This window comes from Orbicella franksi, chromosome 9, assembly GCF_964199315.1.
Source record: "Orbicella franksi chromosome 9, jaOrbFran1.1, whole genome shotgun sequence".
In the NCBI taxonomy this organism is placed as follows: Eukaryota; Metazoa; Cnidaria; class Anthozoa; order Scleractinia; family Merulinidae; genus Orbicella; species Orbicella franksi.
This window is the reverse complement of record NC_138153.1, coordinates 16,865,611-16,882,435: the sequence shown is the minus strand read 5'-3', so window position 1 is coordinate 16,882,435 and position 16,825 is coordinate 16,865,611. Positions and strand designations below refer to the sequence as shown.

The 16,825-nt window shown below is 38.6% G+C and overlaps 1 protein-coding gene across 1 annotated transcript; it reads left to right on the top strand.

Annotated features, from left to right (window-relative positions):
* The first annotated feature begins 174 nt into the window (after positions 1 to 174).
* Positions 175 to 16,387, top strand: LOC145497753 (testin-like). Its single transcript, XM_081477600.1, has 8 exons — positions 175 to 528; positions 2,628 to 2,707; positions 8,182 to 8,368; positions 10,050 to 10,251; positions 11,005 to 11,258; positions 13,408 to 13,683; positions 14,765 to 15,019; positions 15,481 to 16,387. The coding sequence occupies exons 1-8, from the start codon at positions 463 to 465 to the stop codon at positions 15,826 to 15,828; spliced, it is 1,668 nt and encodes a 555-aa protein (XP_081333726.1). The 5' UTR covers positions 175 to 462; the 3' UTR covers positions 15,829 to 16,387.
* The last annotated feature ends 438 nt before the right edge of the window (positions 16,388 to 16,825 follow it).

Here is a 16,825-nt window from a genome sequence, read left to right as displayed (position 1 = left end):
GCTCTGGCATGGTGCAAAAATATAACTAATTGATTATCAATTTAACCCGTGCATATTGATAAATGTAGTGAATATGAGACGTCAGTGAAGAGTGAAAAAGAATGTAACGAGTCTGGAGAACAATCACGAGGCTATTTTTTTCTCACGGATTCTTGAGCGTGATTTTATTTGTTGACATAAATTTTAAGAACCTGTTTAGAGAAGATACTTTTGTTAACTGAAGTCAAAATGGTTCTCAAGACATCTTCTCGCGAGAGCCGACGCTCGCTCATAACAATCGTTTTGTTTTGACTGGCAAAGAATTTCACATACCGAAACGCTTGTCAAACTAACAAACACATGATTATCTTACGCGACAGTGATTGGTTCTTCGATACTTCGGATCTAGAGTAAAAGACCCCGGCAGTCGCTAAGCGCGTTCTAGTTGAGTTTCCGTTTGCTCGTCACACGGTGTCGGGGACGATGTTGGCTGCCGATTTCGACTCGCTGGACTTCATTACTTTCAAGTCAGATGCGAGCAGAGGCAAGGTGAGGGATTTCAGTCCCTGTCGTATTTTGTGCGATGTTTTACCCAAGAGCGTATGAGTGCTCTCAAGCGCGGAATCTCTTGAGGCGCACACTATAAACTTACTAATCCGTTCATTCATTAGTAAGCGACTCGCGGGAAGATTCCTTTCTGCGATACAACGCTACCTTAAGCGACTGTTATCTTTCTTTGTGATTGCAGGTCAACGTAGTAAACTGAATCGCTGCGACTGAAATTTGTTATTGTAGGACACACCTTTGGCGCGGTAAAAATTATCAGAACAGCTGTATTCACTAGATACATGTATGTGGCTTCATTTCGTAGTAACTTCGATTGTACTTTCTACCACATCGACCAAATATCACCCCTCTCGTGCTTCGTTGCCTCGAAAACAAACACTTTTGTGCTAAAACGGAGAAATGATGCAAAGTTGTCGGTTAAAATCTTTAGCACTGAATTTTTTCATGCCCTTTCTTTGGGTGTGACTTCGAAAGTAGAAATTCTGTTGTGATTTCCTCGCATGTTTTTTATTATATCTTATCATTTTGGGCGCCCAGTCAAATGCTACAGCCTTACCAAGTTGATATAAATCCCCCAGAGACCTTTAATGTCTTACTAGAGTTTTTTTTGCTTAGAATTCCAGTCGCCATTGCCTTGTTGACCCTAGAAGGAATGCATACAAGGCCTTGACAAATAGAATGCAAATGTGTTTACTGTTGCCTCTTTGTTGATGTCTTGAAGACAACGATTGTGTTGATGGCAAATGAACAAAATAACCCAGTTTGAAACCGGCTGTAGTGGCTGTCAAAAAGAACTTCAAGTGCAGTGATCGTTATCTCTTTAAAATAGCAGGGTGAACATGACTCCAGTTCAATATTAAACTAGATGTGTATCCTTTGTTTACTGAAAGTCACGCTGCAGATACAAAAGTAGCTGAGCATTGAACTAAAAATCATAAAAATGATGTATAAAGAAAATGATTGAAATGCCGTGGGTCACCTCCAACTCCAAACATTAGAATTTTTTGGTGGGATCGGAGGGGGGCAGGGGGGATCGGGGGTCCACTTTGTTTATAGTTTGTATAGTTCAATCCAGTTCAATCAAATTGAAATTCAATTCATCAATCAAATTTTATTGATGTGGTCAATTAAAAGTGTTTGATTCGTTTTTTTTGTCATGGACTGATGAATACAATGCCTGCGGTGGTTCTTCAGTTTAAACTTACTTTTGTTGTTACATCTAATCCTGATGAATTGATCTGATATTAGTTTCATCAATTAGAGGGTGCTTCAGATGTCTTCATTGTTTAGAATCAGCGGGGGTTTAGAAAACATATTAAACACATCAACATTCAGTCTGTATATTCACTGGGAAAAAAATTAACATTGCGTCTCCGACAAACTAATTTGAATTACAGTCAGCCATAATTATTGCTCAAGCGTAAACCTCCATTGCCCCCCTACCTCGGCTCAACTTATTAAGTGATCAACCTCAATTTAACAGTTACTCTATTTGGCCAGAATGTTGGTTTGCAAGTTAGACCAACATGATTAATATCCCTACCCTAATAAGAATGTAATATATCCCTGAAAATGTTCCCAACTCATTGAGCTTACATGGTGTTATATTCTTACTAAAATAATGAAAGCAATATGAATGTAGATAGTCCTTCTCCTCTATGTAACTAAGGACTTAAATGAACAAAAAGTATCCTAGACCATTACTGGTCATTAGCTTTGAATCGAAAGAGGGCTTGCACAAGCCCTCTCTGGAAAAAGTTGCCTCCGACTGGCAAGCCAAAGAAAATTGTCACCTTGAGGTTGTGCTCTAGAGGTGCCCGGGTGCCACAGGTGACTAACTTTTGCCTTTGGGCGACTGAAAAAACTTACTTTTTTCATATAAGCTTTTGCTGGGAACCTAGGATTTCATGGTTAGGAACCTGTGGGCTCCTCGTGAGTTTTCTTAGACCACAGCCTTGTGAGGCATCATCACCCTATTAGGGCACTGCCATAATTTTATGAGTATGATTTAAGATGCTCCGTTTCCTTGAACACGGCAAACCCCCTAACTGATAGCAACTATATATTTTGAAACTATCCAGGGTCCATTCAATACAAGCGAGATTGAAGGGCAGCCATGTTTGGACTGTAATTGTAGAGGACTGTCTAGCCATCCCTGGAGGTATGTGCAAAACATCTGTATAGTATATCAACTTGAAGTAATTTCTTTTAAGCAGTCAGTAATCAGAATTAAATATCCATGTTGATGATCCTGACAAGTGTTCTCCATAGCAATTTTGTTTGGTTATAGTTTATAGTGGGAGATTGTTATGAAACCTGGCAAAGTTCTTTGTTGTATGTTTTTGTTGGCTATTTTAGGGGTTGACCTGGCACAAAACCTGGCATTAAAATACAAAAGTTGGTTATGTGTGCTCATACAACTAACCAATAGAAGCATTGCGATTATGTGATTCATGTATAGTCAATGAGCATAAAACAAAAGATGTGCAGGGTCAAGGACCTTCCAATGTAAATCTTCACTCGTCTGGTTGCTTTTTTGATGTTTACTGGGTTTCTTAACCATATCCCTTTATTAACTATGGTTTGGTCATGTACACTGTGTATTTATATATATGCTGGTATCCATACGTTATGTATTCATTTGTTATTGTTTTTGCATTTTTGTTTTCTTTTATGGTGTTGTTTATAGAGGTCCACTATCCAGAGCTCAATGTTGCAACCAAATTTTTTTCAATGGCAACTAAATTTTCATGCTTTTCACTGAAGTACCTGTGCTGGTAACTAAATCTGAAAACTTAGGGGCAGCTGGCACCAAGGTTTTTTCCTCGAAGCTAAGTGGATCACTCTCTGCTTTTGCCATGCATTAAGTCTTTTCCCTTTTCTTCCTTCTTTGTACATGATTGCCAACCCTATTTCCATGTTCAAATAATGAAAGCTAAGGTGTCATATTTCTTTATTTTTTTTCAAGTTGTTTGTACTTTTTCTATACATATATTTTTTGTGTGTAGTGTAGCCTTAAAGCTTCAGCGATATAAATGTAATTCTGAAATTGGCGTTCTTTTTTTGTGTTAGTAGTGTGTATGTGTATTACTTTTTATAAATTCTTTCTTGGTCTGTACTTAAACAAGAAGATCTGTTAGATCTTTTAAAATTTAACTGTTTTCTTAGTACTACAGTCGCAACACAGTGCATATTCCAAAGCAATCTTTGATGATTCGTTGATTACTGTAGACATCACAGCACTTGATCAACACAAACTCTATTATCACACCATAGTCGTAGCCGTTGTGACATCTCCGATGACGTAATAGTCTTAATCTGGAACTTTCTTCGGGATATGTATGGGCATGAAGATACAAACACTATTACAAACCGCTTTCTTTCTTTAAAGTCACGATTAAATTTAATTGTTATTTTCCCTTGAGTTAAGGGTTAGCAAAGAAGTCACACGAGTCACATAATTCAAGAATTGCGTTATCTACGGCTATCTTTAGTATGGTGATTATTTCCCTATCAATGACGTAGTCTTTGCACGTTCTGACACGTTCTTTGCCTGGCTTGCAAATATTTAATTTTCCTTCCGATCTATGAACTCGCTGCGATGAAATAGTCAAAGGATTTACTTCATTTGCCTAAAACCCACAAGAAATACTCGCAAAATTACAAATAAATTAATGACCGTCGCTTCTGCCGAAATAAACTTGCAAAGTAAACACGATCTTATCTGTCACGTAGTGAAAGTGAAAGCTGCAACGTCAGCGCATTCCATGGCTGACGTAATACCTTTTTTCAGCGTATTTATTATTCCCTTTAAATCCAACGCTTTGATAAAACGAAAAGAAAATATATTTTACCCACAAAAAAGAAAACAATATCCGTAAAATTGTCCGTGTATTTATGTTTTAACAGCTTCTGGCGGAAAAACATCACACGTTGCGTGACTCAAAGTTTGGCTGAGTGGTGATCTGCGTCTGGTCACCAACAAAAGAAAAAATAATAATAAACCACAGGTAAACCTAGAACCGCGCTCGGCCCATGGCCGCGCGGTTAAAAAGGTAAAAAAAGAAAGAAATTTTAAGCAGTGTACTATTGAGTATTGTATTAGCATTATTTTTGTACGTAGAAGTTTAAATTGTAAGTAGTTTTCAGCAGTGTTGTGTTGTGTGTTAATAAAAAAATAAAAATAAAAATAAAAAATAAAATTAAAAAACCAAGGTTTTTTCCTGAAAATCAAGACCTGCCATCATTAAGACACATTCGTTGTTCAGGTGCTTTTTATGGTCACACGGTCCGAAATTGCGCTTTCCTGGTTGCCAATGCGACTAAAAATTTTGCTCTGGCGACCAGAATTTCAGAACTGGTCGCCAGCGGGCGATTAACTATTTCATGCCAGGACAATTATACAATAACTTTGATTTTCAGCCAAATCGATTAAAATAAAATTCAAAGCCGCCCGCCAATTGGGCACTTACGTTTTACCTTCCCGCTGCTTTTGAAGTATGAAACTGATTTTCCTCATTATAAATCTACCACAATGTTTCACAGCTATGATCAGTGCAAAGCTTCGCTGCCATGTTTTTTCAGCGGTTTCCCATAACGTACGTATTGCAGGCGCAAGAGGCCACGTGCGTTCTTTCGCCATAAATATTTATTCAGGCGATTTGGTGTCCAAAGATGTTCTGAAATCTTTCCGTAATTTATTACAAGGTGGAGATGGAACATCCGTGAAGAAATTAGTTGAAGATTTAGATATTCTCTGGGTGTCAAAGGCGGAAATGTAGATCTGTCAAAGTAGTCAAAAGATGATTTGCCCACTGGTTTGATTCCTGATTACATCAATTGCAAATATTTTGCCGGCAAGCCCATGGCACCCAAAAATTTTGGTTTCTGTTTTGCTGTGAAGGAAAAATTTTATGGACACTTTTTGGCGACCACATTATTCTATATGGTGACTGAAAAAAAAAATTTCAGTCGCCAGTCGGCGCCTGCCTTAAAAAGTTAATTTCGGACCCCAGGTCAATAATAAATATGTTCAATTATTGATTTCTTCTGTAACTAAAATGTTGTAGCTGGTAAACTTTAATTTTTGTCTTTAACTTTTGCCACCCTGAACTTGCCAATGTTACAGTACCAGTCAAGGGACTACAGCATTACACGCGCGTAAAGCGTGTGTACTACACACACATTACATGCAGTGTCCACGCACCTTATAAGCAAATGCGTGTAATTGCACGCGCGTAATTTCACGCAGTAGACGTGATATTGCGTGTAAAATTACATGCAGTCGTTCAACTGGAACTCATTAAGTGCGTGTAATGACAACAAAATATTAAAGTGCGTGTAATGAAAACAAAACATTTACCGTGTAACATTTACCGTACTGGACTGCACTGCAATATGGTTTAGTCTTTCGCCTTCTTACTTCTGGTCATCAAACGTTTCTGATAGAATAGACGAGTAATGAAATGTGAAGGTGAATTAATCAACATGACATGAGCGTGGGACAAAGAAAAATTCTGAGTCCCCAACAGGAATCAAACCCATGACCTCCCGAACACCGGGTGTGCGCTCTGTCCACTGAGCTACGAGAACTCATGGAGAGCAAGGTCATTTAACTGAGTTCATATATGACAGGTGTCCTGCATACTGCTAGGATCAACACTATCGAATTCATCGTGAGTAGTGATAAGTTAGTAAAGATGGTGAATTTTAGGCTCGGTAATGAAATGTGAAGGTGAATTAATCAACATGACACGAGCGTGGGACACAGAGAAATTCTGAGTCCCCAACAGGAATCGAACCCATGACCTCCCGAACACCAGGGGGGCGCTCTATCCACTGAGCTACGAGAACTCATGGAGAGCAAGGTCATTTAACTGAGTTCATATATGACAGGTGTCCTGCATACTGCTAGGATCAACACTATCGAATTCATCGTGAGTAGTGATAAGTTAGTAAAGATGGTGAATTTTAAGCTTGGTAATGAAATGTGAAGGTGAATTAATCAACATGACACGAGCGTGGGACAAAGAAAAATTCTGAGTCCCCAACAGGAATCGAACCCATGACCTCCCGAACACCTCGTGTCATGTTGGGCATTAATCAACTCGTGTCATGCTCGTGTCATGTTGATTAATTCACCTTCACATTTCATTACCGAGCTTTAAATTCACCATCTTTACTAACTTATCACTACTCACGATGAATTCGATAGTGTTGATCCTAGCAGTATGCAGGACACCTGTCATATATGAACTCAGTTAAATGACCTTGCTCTCCATGAGTTCTCGTAGCTCAGTGGATAGAGCACCCGCCCGGTGTTCGGGAGGTCATGGGTTCGATTCCTGTTGGGGACTCAGAATTTTTCTTTGTCCCATGCTCGTGTCATGTTGATTAATTCACCTTCACATAGAATAGACCAGTTTCCTTTAACCGGCTTACCGCTTTACAGTAAAAGCATTTTTTGCGTTGTACATGTAGTTTCACCAAGCGGTGCCAGCAACTGACAGGCGTGCTAGGATTCACTGAGATAACAGAACATAAACACATAATTTTCCTTTCAATTTTAAACTACAGCAATCAGTATACTTTAAAACAAGTTGAAGATTCATTAAAAATATTTCGTACTCCGAAGTGTTCGGAGTTTACCGGTGTTCAAAAGCTTTTCCCATTGTGTTTTTTCTTTTCGTGAGAAACAACAAGGGTGCCAGTGACTAACGAACTGAGGCTTGACGAACTGAAGCTTGACGGACAGGAAATAACAGCAAAACACATTATTTCGCTTGAGATTTTCAATTAATTTTTAAACATCAGTTATCTTCTTTAAGTTTAAAAAGCCTTTGAAGATTCGTACTCAGAAGCGAATGTTGTCTACGTGAAAGCATATCGTTTTGATCTGATTGAAATGAAATTTGATCTGTTTCTTGAACATCGTTGCCTAGCACATGACAAAATCTTCCCAAAGCAACGATCTGTCAACGCCACTCAACCCAGGGATGAAACTCTGATGAATCGAAAATTAACAAACGCATAGATTTTGTTAACAAAAGTTTCGATTCTTTGCCGTTTAAGCAGCAGTGTGGCCAATAAGCAGATTAAGAGAGAGTCTGCAAGTTTCTGTTTGAATCCCAATTTCATTGTTATCGAAGGAACAGGGGTTGAAATGACATTTTGTGCGTGGGTAAACATTACGTTGCGACGCACGTCATAAACAAAAACTCGTAGATCTTTAAGAATTAAGTTTAGATGTTAAGCAGAAGTGCAGACTGCTACAGACTAAAAAATAGTATTTGTTTGATAGGTGTTCGAGCTAGTCCACTAATTTAGCAATGCTTGTCGGCTTTTAAATTTACTTTTTGTTGTGAACATTGAGAGTCGCGGGTTTCGAATACAAGTTAGTAGTGGCTTTCTGTTATGCAAAATACACGCATTTGCGTAAAATTACACGCAAATACGTGTAACTAACAGATGAGTAAATTTTACACGCATGTAATTACACGCACCATCCACGCACTGTCCACACACTGTCCACGTACTGTCCACGAATACTACACGCAGACTACACACATTTTACGTGCGTGTGGGTGCTGCAATCCCTTTGACCGGTACTGTAATAATGACTATTTACCTTTGCAGAAAGAACTGCATTTTCTGCAAGTGCCCATTAGAATGCCATGACATTCCACTCAATACCAGTTACAACAATTTACCAGAAGACCGTATGGGTGTCGAAGAAAAACCACCAAGGCCATCGTTGACAAAAGTGAAGGAAGCTAATGCTGAGGGATTTGAGTGGGTACCTGCTGGCCTGACAAGTTATCAGGTATGACAGATTTCGTACATTCTGCTTGGGTGTCAAAGGACCCATACATAGCTCATCAGAGGCAGTGCTATAGTGGTTTCCATAGCAACATTGAGCAACTAATTGTTCTTGTAGCTATTATTCCTATGCCTGACTGGTTACACATGCCTGTCTGCCACCAATTAACTTCCAATATCTTCCTGCGTGTTTTCCCTAAGGGTTTGCCAGTACATTTCTTGACTTCATTATTTATTTTTATTACCTCATCAAATAAGACCAAATAAGAGAGGAGAAATTTACATTGTAGAATGACTGAGGAAGACTCAAAAGAAATGTTTGTAGCGTGTTGGGTGATTAGAATAGACGATTTGACTGATCATGAGACCTTGGGCTACTGTTATTCTTTTAATTCCAAGCTTTCACGGATCTATGGCATCGTCAGGGAATGCCATAGATCGGAACATGAGGTATTCCCTGACAATGCCATAGATTGGGGAAAGCTTGGAATCAAAAGAATAACAGTAGCTCAAGGCCTCAGTTGAATCGTTTTTTTAACAACTCAAAAGAAACTGTGGAACTTGCACAGTGGTGAATCTGGGAGAGGGACTTGGCAGCCCCCCCTTATTTTGGGTTAAAAAAACAAAAATTGCAGAAGGAAGAAAAGCCGGATCCCCCCCCCCACCCCCCCCCCCCCCCTTGGCTCAAGGTCTGGATCCACCACTGTTACACATGTATATAAGTCTTCCCTGTGACAGTAAAGATTAACGTTCAGTATTTGCTTAACCCATTGACTCCTGTGCCGGCCGTGACGAGCCGTGGCCTTTCTTCCACTTCTGATGTCGTCACCTTTGACCAAAATTGGCAGCATCTATACTCAACTTCTGCAGGAGGAAAAGATCTTTGCAACGATACCCAGATCAGAGTGATTGGCCCAATGGAGCCTGAGATATGCACAAAAATGCTCAAAAAGTTGAGTGAAAAACTCAGAGCAAAATTTCCTGCCACTACACGTGGCTACTCCATGGCAAAAATTGCCCGTCTCGATGATGCTTTCTCAGAATGTTTTAAAGTGGAAGCAAGCCCAGTAGAAGGTCAATCACTGCAGCAAAAAGAAAAGAAAAGGAGAAAAAGGAAAAGCAAAAAAAAAATTAAAAAACCAGGAAGTCTAAAGACATAGGTCACTTTCACATCTCAAAATTTCGATTTCTGCACATGCCCAAGCAAAAATGTCGTAAAACGTGATGCTAGTGGAAAGAAAGGCATGCCGTCGTGTTGCAAATACCTTTTTGAGTAGATTGGAGCTAATTTGGCCCATATCCAGCCTGGAAATCTCCAAAATGTCCCAAAAATGCGTTTTTGGCAAAAAGCTCCAGGAGTCAATGGGTTAAAATGTGTTGAAAATACAGCTACCTGAAGCTGCTAGAAGAAAACAATTATTGTAGAACATATATAGTGAGGTATTTTCTAAGAAATCTGACTGAAGCCAAAGGATCAAGCCTGGAACTCTAGGACTGGAGTGTTGAATCACCATTTTGAACACTGTGTCTTTACCCAGTAGCTTATGAATAAGTATACTCAAAACAGTCTTGGAGTGACTCTGCTCAGTTCAACTGCTCAGGTCAGGCCGTCTGGATTTTGACTGAGTTTCTGATAAAAAGCAATTCTATGACAATAGTAACTATTGGCCTTTTTCATTTTGAAGATCAGGGAGTTTATGTCCAAGCTACCAGATGGTAAGGTTCCACAGCTTGATTCTAAAGGAGCAAGGTATTGGCTGAAACAGCGGGTGTACCAGATGCCTCTGCAAGATTTCTCTACTAAGCACTGCCGCAAACTGGCGCTTGATCAAAAAATGGCAATGGATGACATGTGCCAAAAGAGGACAGAGAAGGCATTGGGTGTTGGTAAGAAGTTTACTTATTGACAAATCTTTGTAATAAATTTCGAGCAACTGAGGTCTGGAGGCTAATCAATAATTTGTTAGCCAACTAGTCACAGACTAATGAAAATTTAGATTTAGCTAGTAGGTGTGTATCTCTGTTAGCTTCTGTGGTTAGTGAAAAACTGCCATTTGAAAAGTGTCAGCTAAAATTTGAACCTGGCAAGTGTAGGTAGATATGACAAATTTGTTTTATTTACTATTTCTTATACCAACAGTTTTAAGAGATTCATTCCCAGATCTTGTGAATCATAGCAAGGCTTGAAAAAAACACACATTAACACATACTGTGCCAAAAATAAGCAGTTAAAAAATTGCTTTAGCTTGTGAAGTCTGACATGTCACTGGCCAGTGGGGCAGTTTTGTTGGTACCTAACTGGCCCGGGGTAGGTAACCCAACCCTGGGTTGTCAAGAGGAGCCAGCTACCAGTGAAAATTACTGTACTTCATGATTTCAGCTGGCTACTCTGCTTACTGTTCACCTTATTCTTTAGAAAAAGTTGGAAAAATCAGCTGCCTACTCCAGCAGTAATGCAATCTACTTCAAAGTTTGTGACAACCATGGAAAATCACCCTTTAGAAAGACTACCATTAATATTTTATCCGAACTAACAGTAAGCACACTACACCTGACACTCAATAGGTGAACATTAACTGTGATACTGCTATGCATGGTAAAATAATTTCATAGAGTGATCTGATTTTCTGTGGTTTGCAGGGGCAGTGAAGACAGGCCTTACAGTGCCAGCATCCTGTCAAAGATGCAGCACGCCTATGAACATTGATGAGATGGCTGTGTTCGTGTTGCGTGCAGGACCTGACATGTGCTGGCATGTGCATTGTTTTGTGTGCTCTGAAGATGGTGAACTCCTGGTTGATCATGTTTACTGCTGGAATGAGGAGAAACAGATGTTGTACTGTCCACGGCATTGGAGTGAATCGCTGAAGCCCCGGTGCGCTGGCTGTGAAGAGGTACCATATGCTTGCTTCTGCCTGCATATTTTATAACATTTTTTCTGTGATAATTCTGTCATAGTTCCCAAGCTAGAAACATTAGTTTTCTTTCATTAGTTTCTGGCGGTGTGATAGTTCATCATGGTTGTAACCTGACTTTTTGTTCTTACTATCCACTGGATAAAAGATTTCTGTCAGTAATCACAACTTCATAGATTCTCAAAACTGTGAGTACATTTCATTTTGGCTATTTACTGTTATATTTCTTTTCTCTTTTTAATTAATGTAATTTCTGTAAATATACTGTTAACCCATTGACTCCCATGCCGCCCGTAACCGCCCGTGCGAAAAACCTCTCCAATTTTCTGTGCCGCCCGTAACCACCCGAAATAAAGCACGTGGGGACAATAGCATTTCTTACCCTCCCTGAAGACTTTTTGGTTCTCTTATTGTTCTATTGTTCTAGAGGACAAATAAACCAATCAAAATTGACTTACTGAGCATATTTTTAGAAGACTTTAGGGGTCCTAGAAAGATGGTTTTTCGTCTTAAAATTGTGCGCTCGTAAAGTGCAGGTCATCAGGGCGCGCTGTGGGGCAAATCTACAAACTTCAGAGGTCTTGTTTTTATTCCTAACAAGGAGAAATTACTACTTTGGGATTTAAAATAGAAACAAAAAATACAAATTAATGTTCAGGTGGCCTCAGAATGGAAGATCAAGGAGTATAGAGTCCTCAAACCTTTCTGGTGAAGAACTTTTCCATCCTTCAACTGCTTTGAAACATGACGATTGGTGCGCTTTCAAGTGAGTTTTGAACACAGATCACAGACTTAAAGCAGCTTCCTGGACTTAAGAAACAAAAATGGTAATGTCTGTTATTGCTTCAAAGTTGAATTCAACTTTTGGAACGATCGGTAAAGCCACGGTCGATAAAATGACTGCAAACGTGGTCGGGAGAAACTCAGAGATTTCGCTTTAACGTGAAGAATTAATTTGAACATGCCGTCGTGCAGTGAAGCACGTCTGCAAAATTTTCAACATATTTTTGCTTTTAAATAGGTTTCTTCACCTCAGCGTGAATGAAAATTTATTATCATTGAACTTCCTTTCGCATTTCTTTCATTTAGTGCCCTGTTTTGGGGAATTTTAGGTTTTAAAAGTGAACAGTATTTTTGCACGCTAGCTGGATTTCTGCATATTTAATTTACGGCGACCTCTGCGGTTTGTTTGATTAGTTTATTCGCTTCGTTCAAATATACTTTTTCGAGTCTTATTCAGCTATTACAGAACTGGCAAGAAAAGAACTAAGCGTCTTCTAATCTAGCACAGTTGAAATACGATTCAAGATCTCAAAATAATTAGCTTGTTTTTGTCGTCTTTTTGACTTACAACTCTTCCTTTCGCAGCGCTGTAATATTTCGTTGGCAGCAAAGAAATTATTTGATTTCTTGCTTTCAAATTGGTTTTTACATGTGCCTTTCGTGTTTAATTTCCGTTGTTTTCTCAAATGTTAGCTGTTATAGTACAAGAATGGACATTCTGTTGTATTTGGTTTCAATTTGTTCTCCGAAGTCAATAGTAACTCATTTTCTCATATTGAATTTTCTTGGCTTCTTTCGGGCATTTTGTTGCGTGGCAAAGAAATAATGTAATTTCTTGTTTTCTTATCAGTTTTAAACATCAAGTTGACTTCTTTTTGTTGATATTTTTTAATATTTTGGCCCTTCGTTTATTTAACTTAAAGTAAACGATGTCTTGAAGCATAATCTTGTGTGTGTGGTTGCTGCACATATGGTTTATTTTTAGTGCTTGTGCTCACTCTGAAATGTCCAAAAATCGCCCGGGAATTTAGCGGTGGGTCGCATGCAAATCATGCGGAAGTCAATGGGTTAAAGTTATAATTTTTGTAAATAGTACAAAACAATTAAAATCTGATCTGATCTGATCTGAGTAGTGTAACAGGCAACAGTTGTGTCGACCATGAAAGTATACATACAGAGATAAAACATTCACTTGTGTTGGCTAATTCATATTCAGTGTTATCGTTGTGTTCATTGTCGTCATCATAATCATCACCATAATCATCATCATTATTCATCATTATTTTCTTGTTACTCCGTGGGACATGAAAAGCCTCATCAGGTAATTGTTTTGTCCTTTTCATAGCTTATCTATGTTGGAGAGTACTCCCAAGCCATGGATCAGAATTGGCATCCTGGTCACCTCTGCTGTTATTTCTGTGACGAGTCCCTGTCACAGCAGAAATTTGTGACTGTTGAAGGACAGCCAGCTTGTGTCACCTGCTATGACAAAAAGTTTGCCAATCACTGTGAGAATTGCAAGAAACCCATTGGTCCTGGCACTAAAGATGTTGATGTACGTGGCAAGCACTGGCATGAGGAATGCTTTGTTTGTTCTCAGCAAGACTGTAATAAACCTTTGGTAAGTTTCTCCTAAACATTCTTGCACCTCTTGCTGTCCTAAGGGCCATCTGCATTGGGTAGCTCATGTTTGACATTTACATGTGGTTGATGCGAATCGAAATCACCAAGGCTTGTCTAGTTGTTGTTTGTTTTGTTGCTCGATTTCAAAGCAAATTTTCATTTATTAAGTAAATGTCTCTGCATTGCAGCAAAATTCTCACCATGCAACGTTTTAATTGATATTTTCCTTAAAGTTAATTAACAGATCTACAATGTATCAGTACAGTTGGATTGTTGACAAAAAGTTTGTTCTCTTATTCAGGATGACTGAGCTTCTTGTCTGAGTTTGGGAAAGGTTAGCAGAATTTCATACAACAGAAAATTGCAGTTTGCATTAAAAATAAAAACTTGCCCAGTGCAGATGGGTCAGGACTATGATATCAGTATACCTGGTGATTTTGCAAGAGTTAAGTTTTTGACATTTCAGACTGACCACATATAAAGACCTTAAACTTGTATTTCTAAAATGTTTCATTGCTTGCTTCAAGAGAAGTGATAAGGAAAAAAGGATTACCTAATTCTCTTTTTGTACAGTGAAACCTGTATTAAGTAGAACCCATATTAAGCGGACACCCTCTGTTAAAAGGACACCAGCTTCAGTCCTTAAATTTTCTTCCCACATTTACTGTAAAATAAACCTGCATTCAGCAGACACCTCTGTTAAGCAGACGTGGGCGCCAATATTAAGCCATTTTGTTGCACAAAACCTGCAATAAGCGGACACTTCAAGGGCTTTTCACTTCTAAAAGCTCAACCCAGACTCCTTAAACATTCAGCGAGGTCATTTTAAAGCTAAGTAGATTATTCCAGATTGATGGATGGACTGTCTGGACATTGTGCTATGAGCAGTCTTTGACCTTACCCTAGACCTTACACTATTGAACTATACAAAAGGGTTAATAATTAACTATTATCGCTGAACCTGTTTAGAGTGGACACACTGTATTAAGCAGACACTACTGAGGGTCCCAAGGGTGTTCGCTTGATTTAGGTTTCACTGTATTGCATTTGTGACTGATCTTATTGATTTTATGTTGTAGTTAAATCAAGGCTTCACCTTTAAGGGTGAGAAGTTGATTTGCCATCTGTGCCGTGGCATAACACCATCTAAGGTTTGTGAGGCATGTGGGGGTGACTTTGCCCAGGGAGAGAAGAAGGTTGGATACCAGAGCAAAATATTCCATGAGAAATGTTTTGTGTGTGATGAGTGCAAACAACCGATTGGCACTCAGCAGTTTGTCAGGAGAGACGACAAGCGCTTGTGTGGAAAATGCTATGATACAGCTTATGCTAAGGTAAGTTACAGCTGAGGTTGTTTTACCAAATTTACTTATTTTGTGATGGGGTGGGACTGGATAATTATTTTGTCCTAGATGGCTATAACATGTGTTATGCCAGCTTTTCAGTTGTTCAATTTCAAAGCATAGCTTGGTTGACCATAGTGGATGTTCTCAGAATAAGGAGGCCAGGGGTTTTACAAAATTGCAAAAAAAAAAAAGCAACTATACATCTAAAATTTCTCTTCATAATAAGTATTATTTTATTCACATCATTATATATCTTGAACTAGTATTCATGAGTAGATCTTATAGTGTGATCGTCTGGGTGAGGGTAGTTCTGAAAAGAACTGTTGTTGGTGACAAAAACAACAGTCTTTTCAGAACTACCCTAGCCAAGGCAGTCAAGCATGGCTGTTTGCTAACCATAATTTAAAAACAAAGTTAGTAAAAAATAAATTAACTATTTGCCTAACCAGACTTGCACCAGGTGTAATGAGACGATCAAGTCTTCATCAGTAAAGCATGATGGTAACATATACCACTCAGAATGCTTTGTCTGCACTATGTGTTCACAACCTCTTGCTGGAAAGCCCTTCACCAAGCACGAGGGTAACAATGTCTGCCAAGATTGCTACCGCATTAATTACGCCAAGAGGTGCGCAGCCTGTCAGAATCTGATAGAAGGGAGTGTCAAGTTTGTAGCTTATGATGAGGAGTTCTTTCACCGAGATTGCTTCACATGTGCAAAGTGTGGTATTCCACTGGCTGGAGAGAAGTTCCGTATAGTAGAGGGTGAAAAAATTTGCATAAAATGTAGTTCTTAGATAAATTAAACTGATAACTGTTGAGTCTGCAGAGCTGGCAGCCTTTATGCAAAGTCTCCCAGCTATGCAGGATCATACTGTCAATGTAACTGGCTGAAAAGCATTGCTATACGATACAGGTGAATGTTTTACATCTTGGAGTGATAAATTATTTAAATTTTATTCTTTACGGAGTTTGGACTTTTCTTTTTAACTGGTAATCAAATCAAATCAGATGTGCAAATTGTTGTCATTGTTTCTAGCATTGATTATCTTTTATGTAGATAAGTTTTTAACAGCGTTTTTAAATTTCAAAGTATTGTAACTGTTTTATTGATTCAAGAGTTGGTATATTGGTTCAACTGTTTTTAATTGATGATTTGTTTATTTGTCACACGGTATTATTTTCTGGAGGAATGGACAAAGCTAGATATAATATGTACATCACAATGATGTGGAGTTAAAATTGTTATACTGAATTAAGCAAGAAATTTGTTTCTTTACATGGTTGTTGTTTTCGGGGCTATGGGCACAATTTTTTATGCCTGCTGTCATTTTGTCTTAATGAAAATGTAAACAAGGCTGGAGTTGACTTTGTGGCAGTTTTCAACCATCTAAGATTGTGTGAACCATTTGAAATATTCTTTTCCTAGGAGAGTTGTTATTTTACGTCAGCTTGCATAGCAGTCACTTGCTTTGTTTGATGATCTTAGTAGTGATTGCTGTTTAGGCTAGTAGCAATATTAATATAATAACTACTGTGAAAGCAAATCCTGGATTCATGATAAATGATGAGATTAACAAAGCACTACTTTTATGGCAAGCAGGTCGTGGGGTTAAAATTTCTCACTCAACTGACAAAATTCTGTGTGTGAACTTTGTCACTTCTGTTTATAACATAGCCAGTACATTCCACAATCCATATTAATAACCCTTTTCACAGTTAACTTTCCTCATTTGCATTAGTAACAAAGTAATCTAGTGAGTTTGTGAGGCAATTTCAAGCTATTTTGTATTT

Coding starts and splice junctions, on each gene's coding strand:
- LOC145497753 (XM_081477600.1), top strand. CDS start 463: ATGTTGGCTGCCGATTTCGACTCGCTGGACTTCATTACTTTCAAGTCA. Junction 529..2,627: donor CAGATGCGAGCAGAGGCAAG/GTGAGGGATTTC, acceptor GAAACTATCCAG/GGTCCATTCAATACAAGCGA. Junction 8,369..10,049: donor CTGGCCTGACAAGTTATCAG/GTATGACAGATT, acceptor TTCATTTTGAAG/ATCAGGGAGTTTATGTCCAA.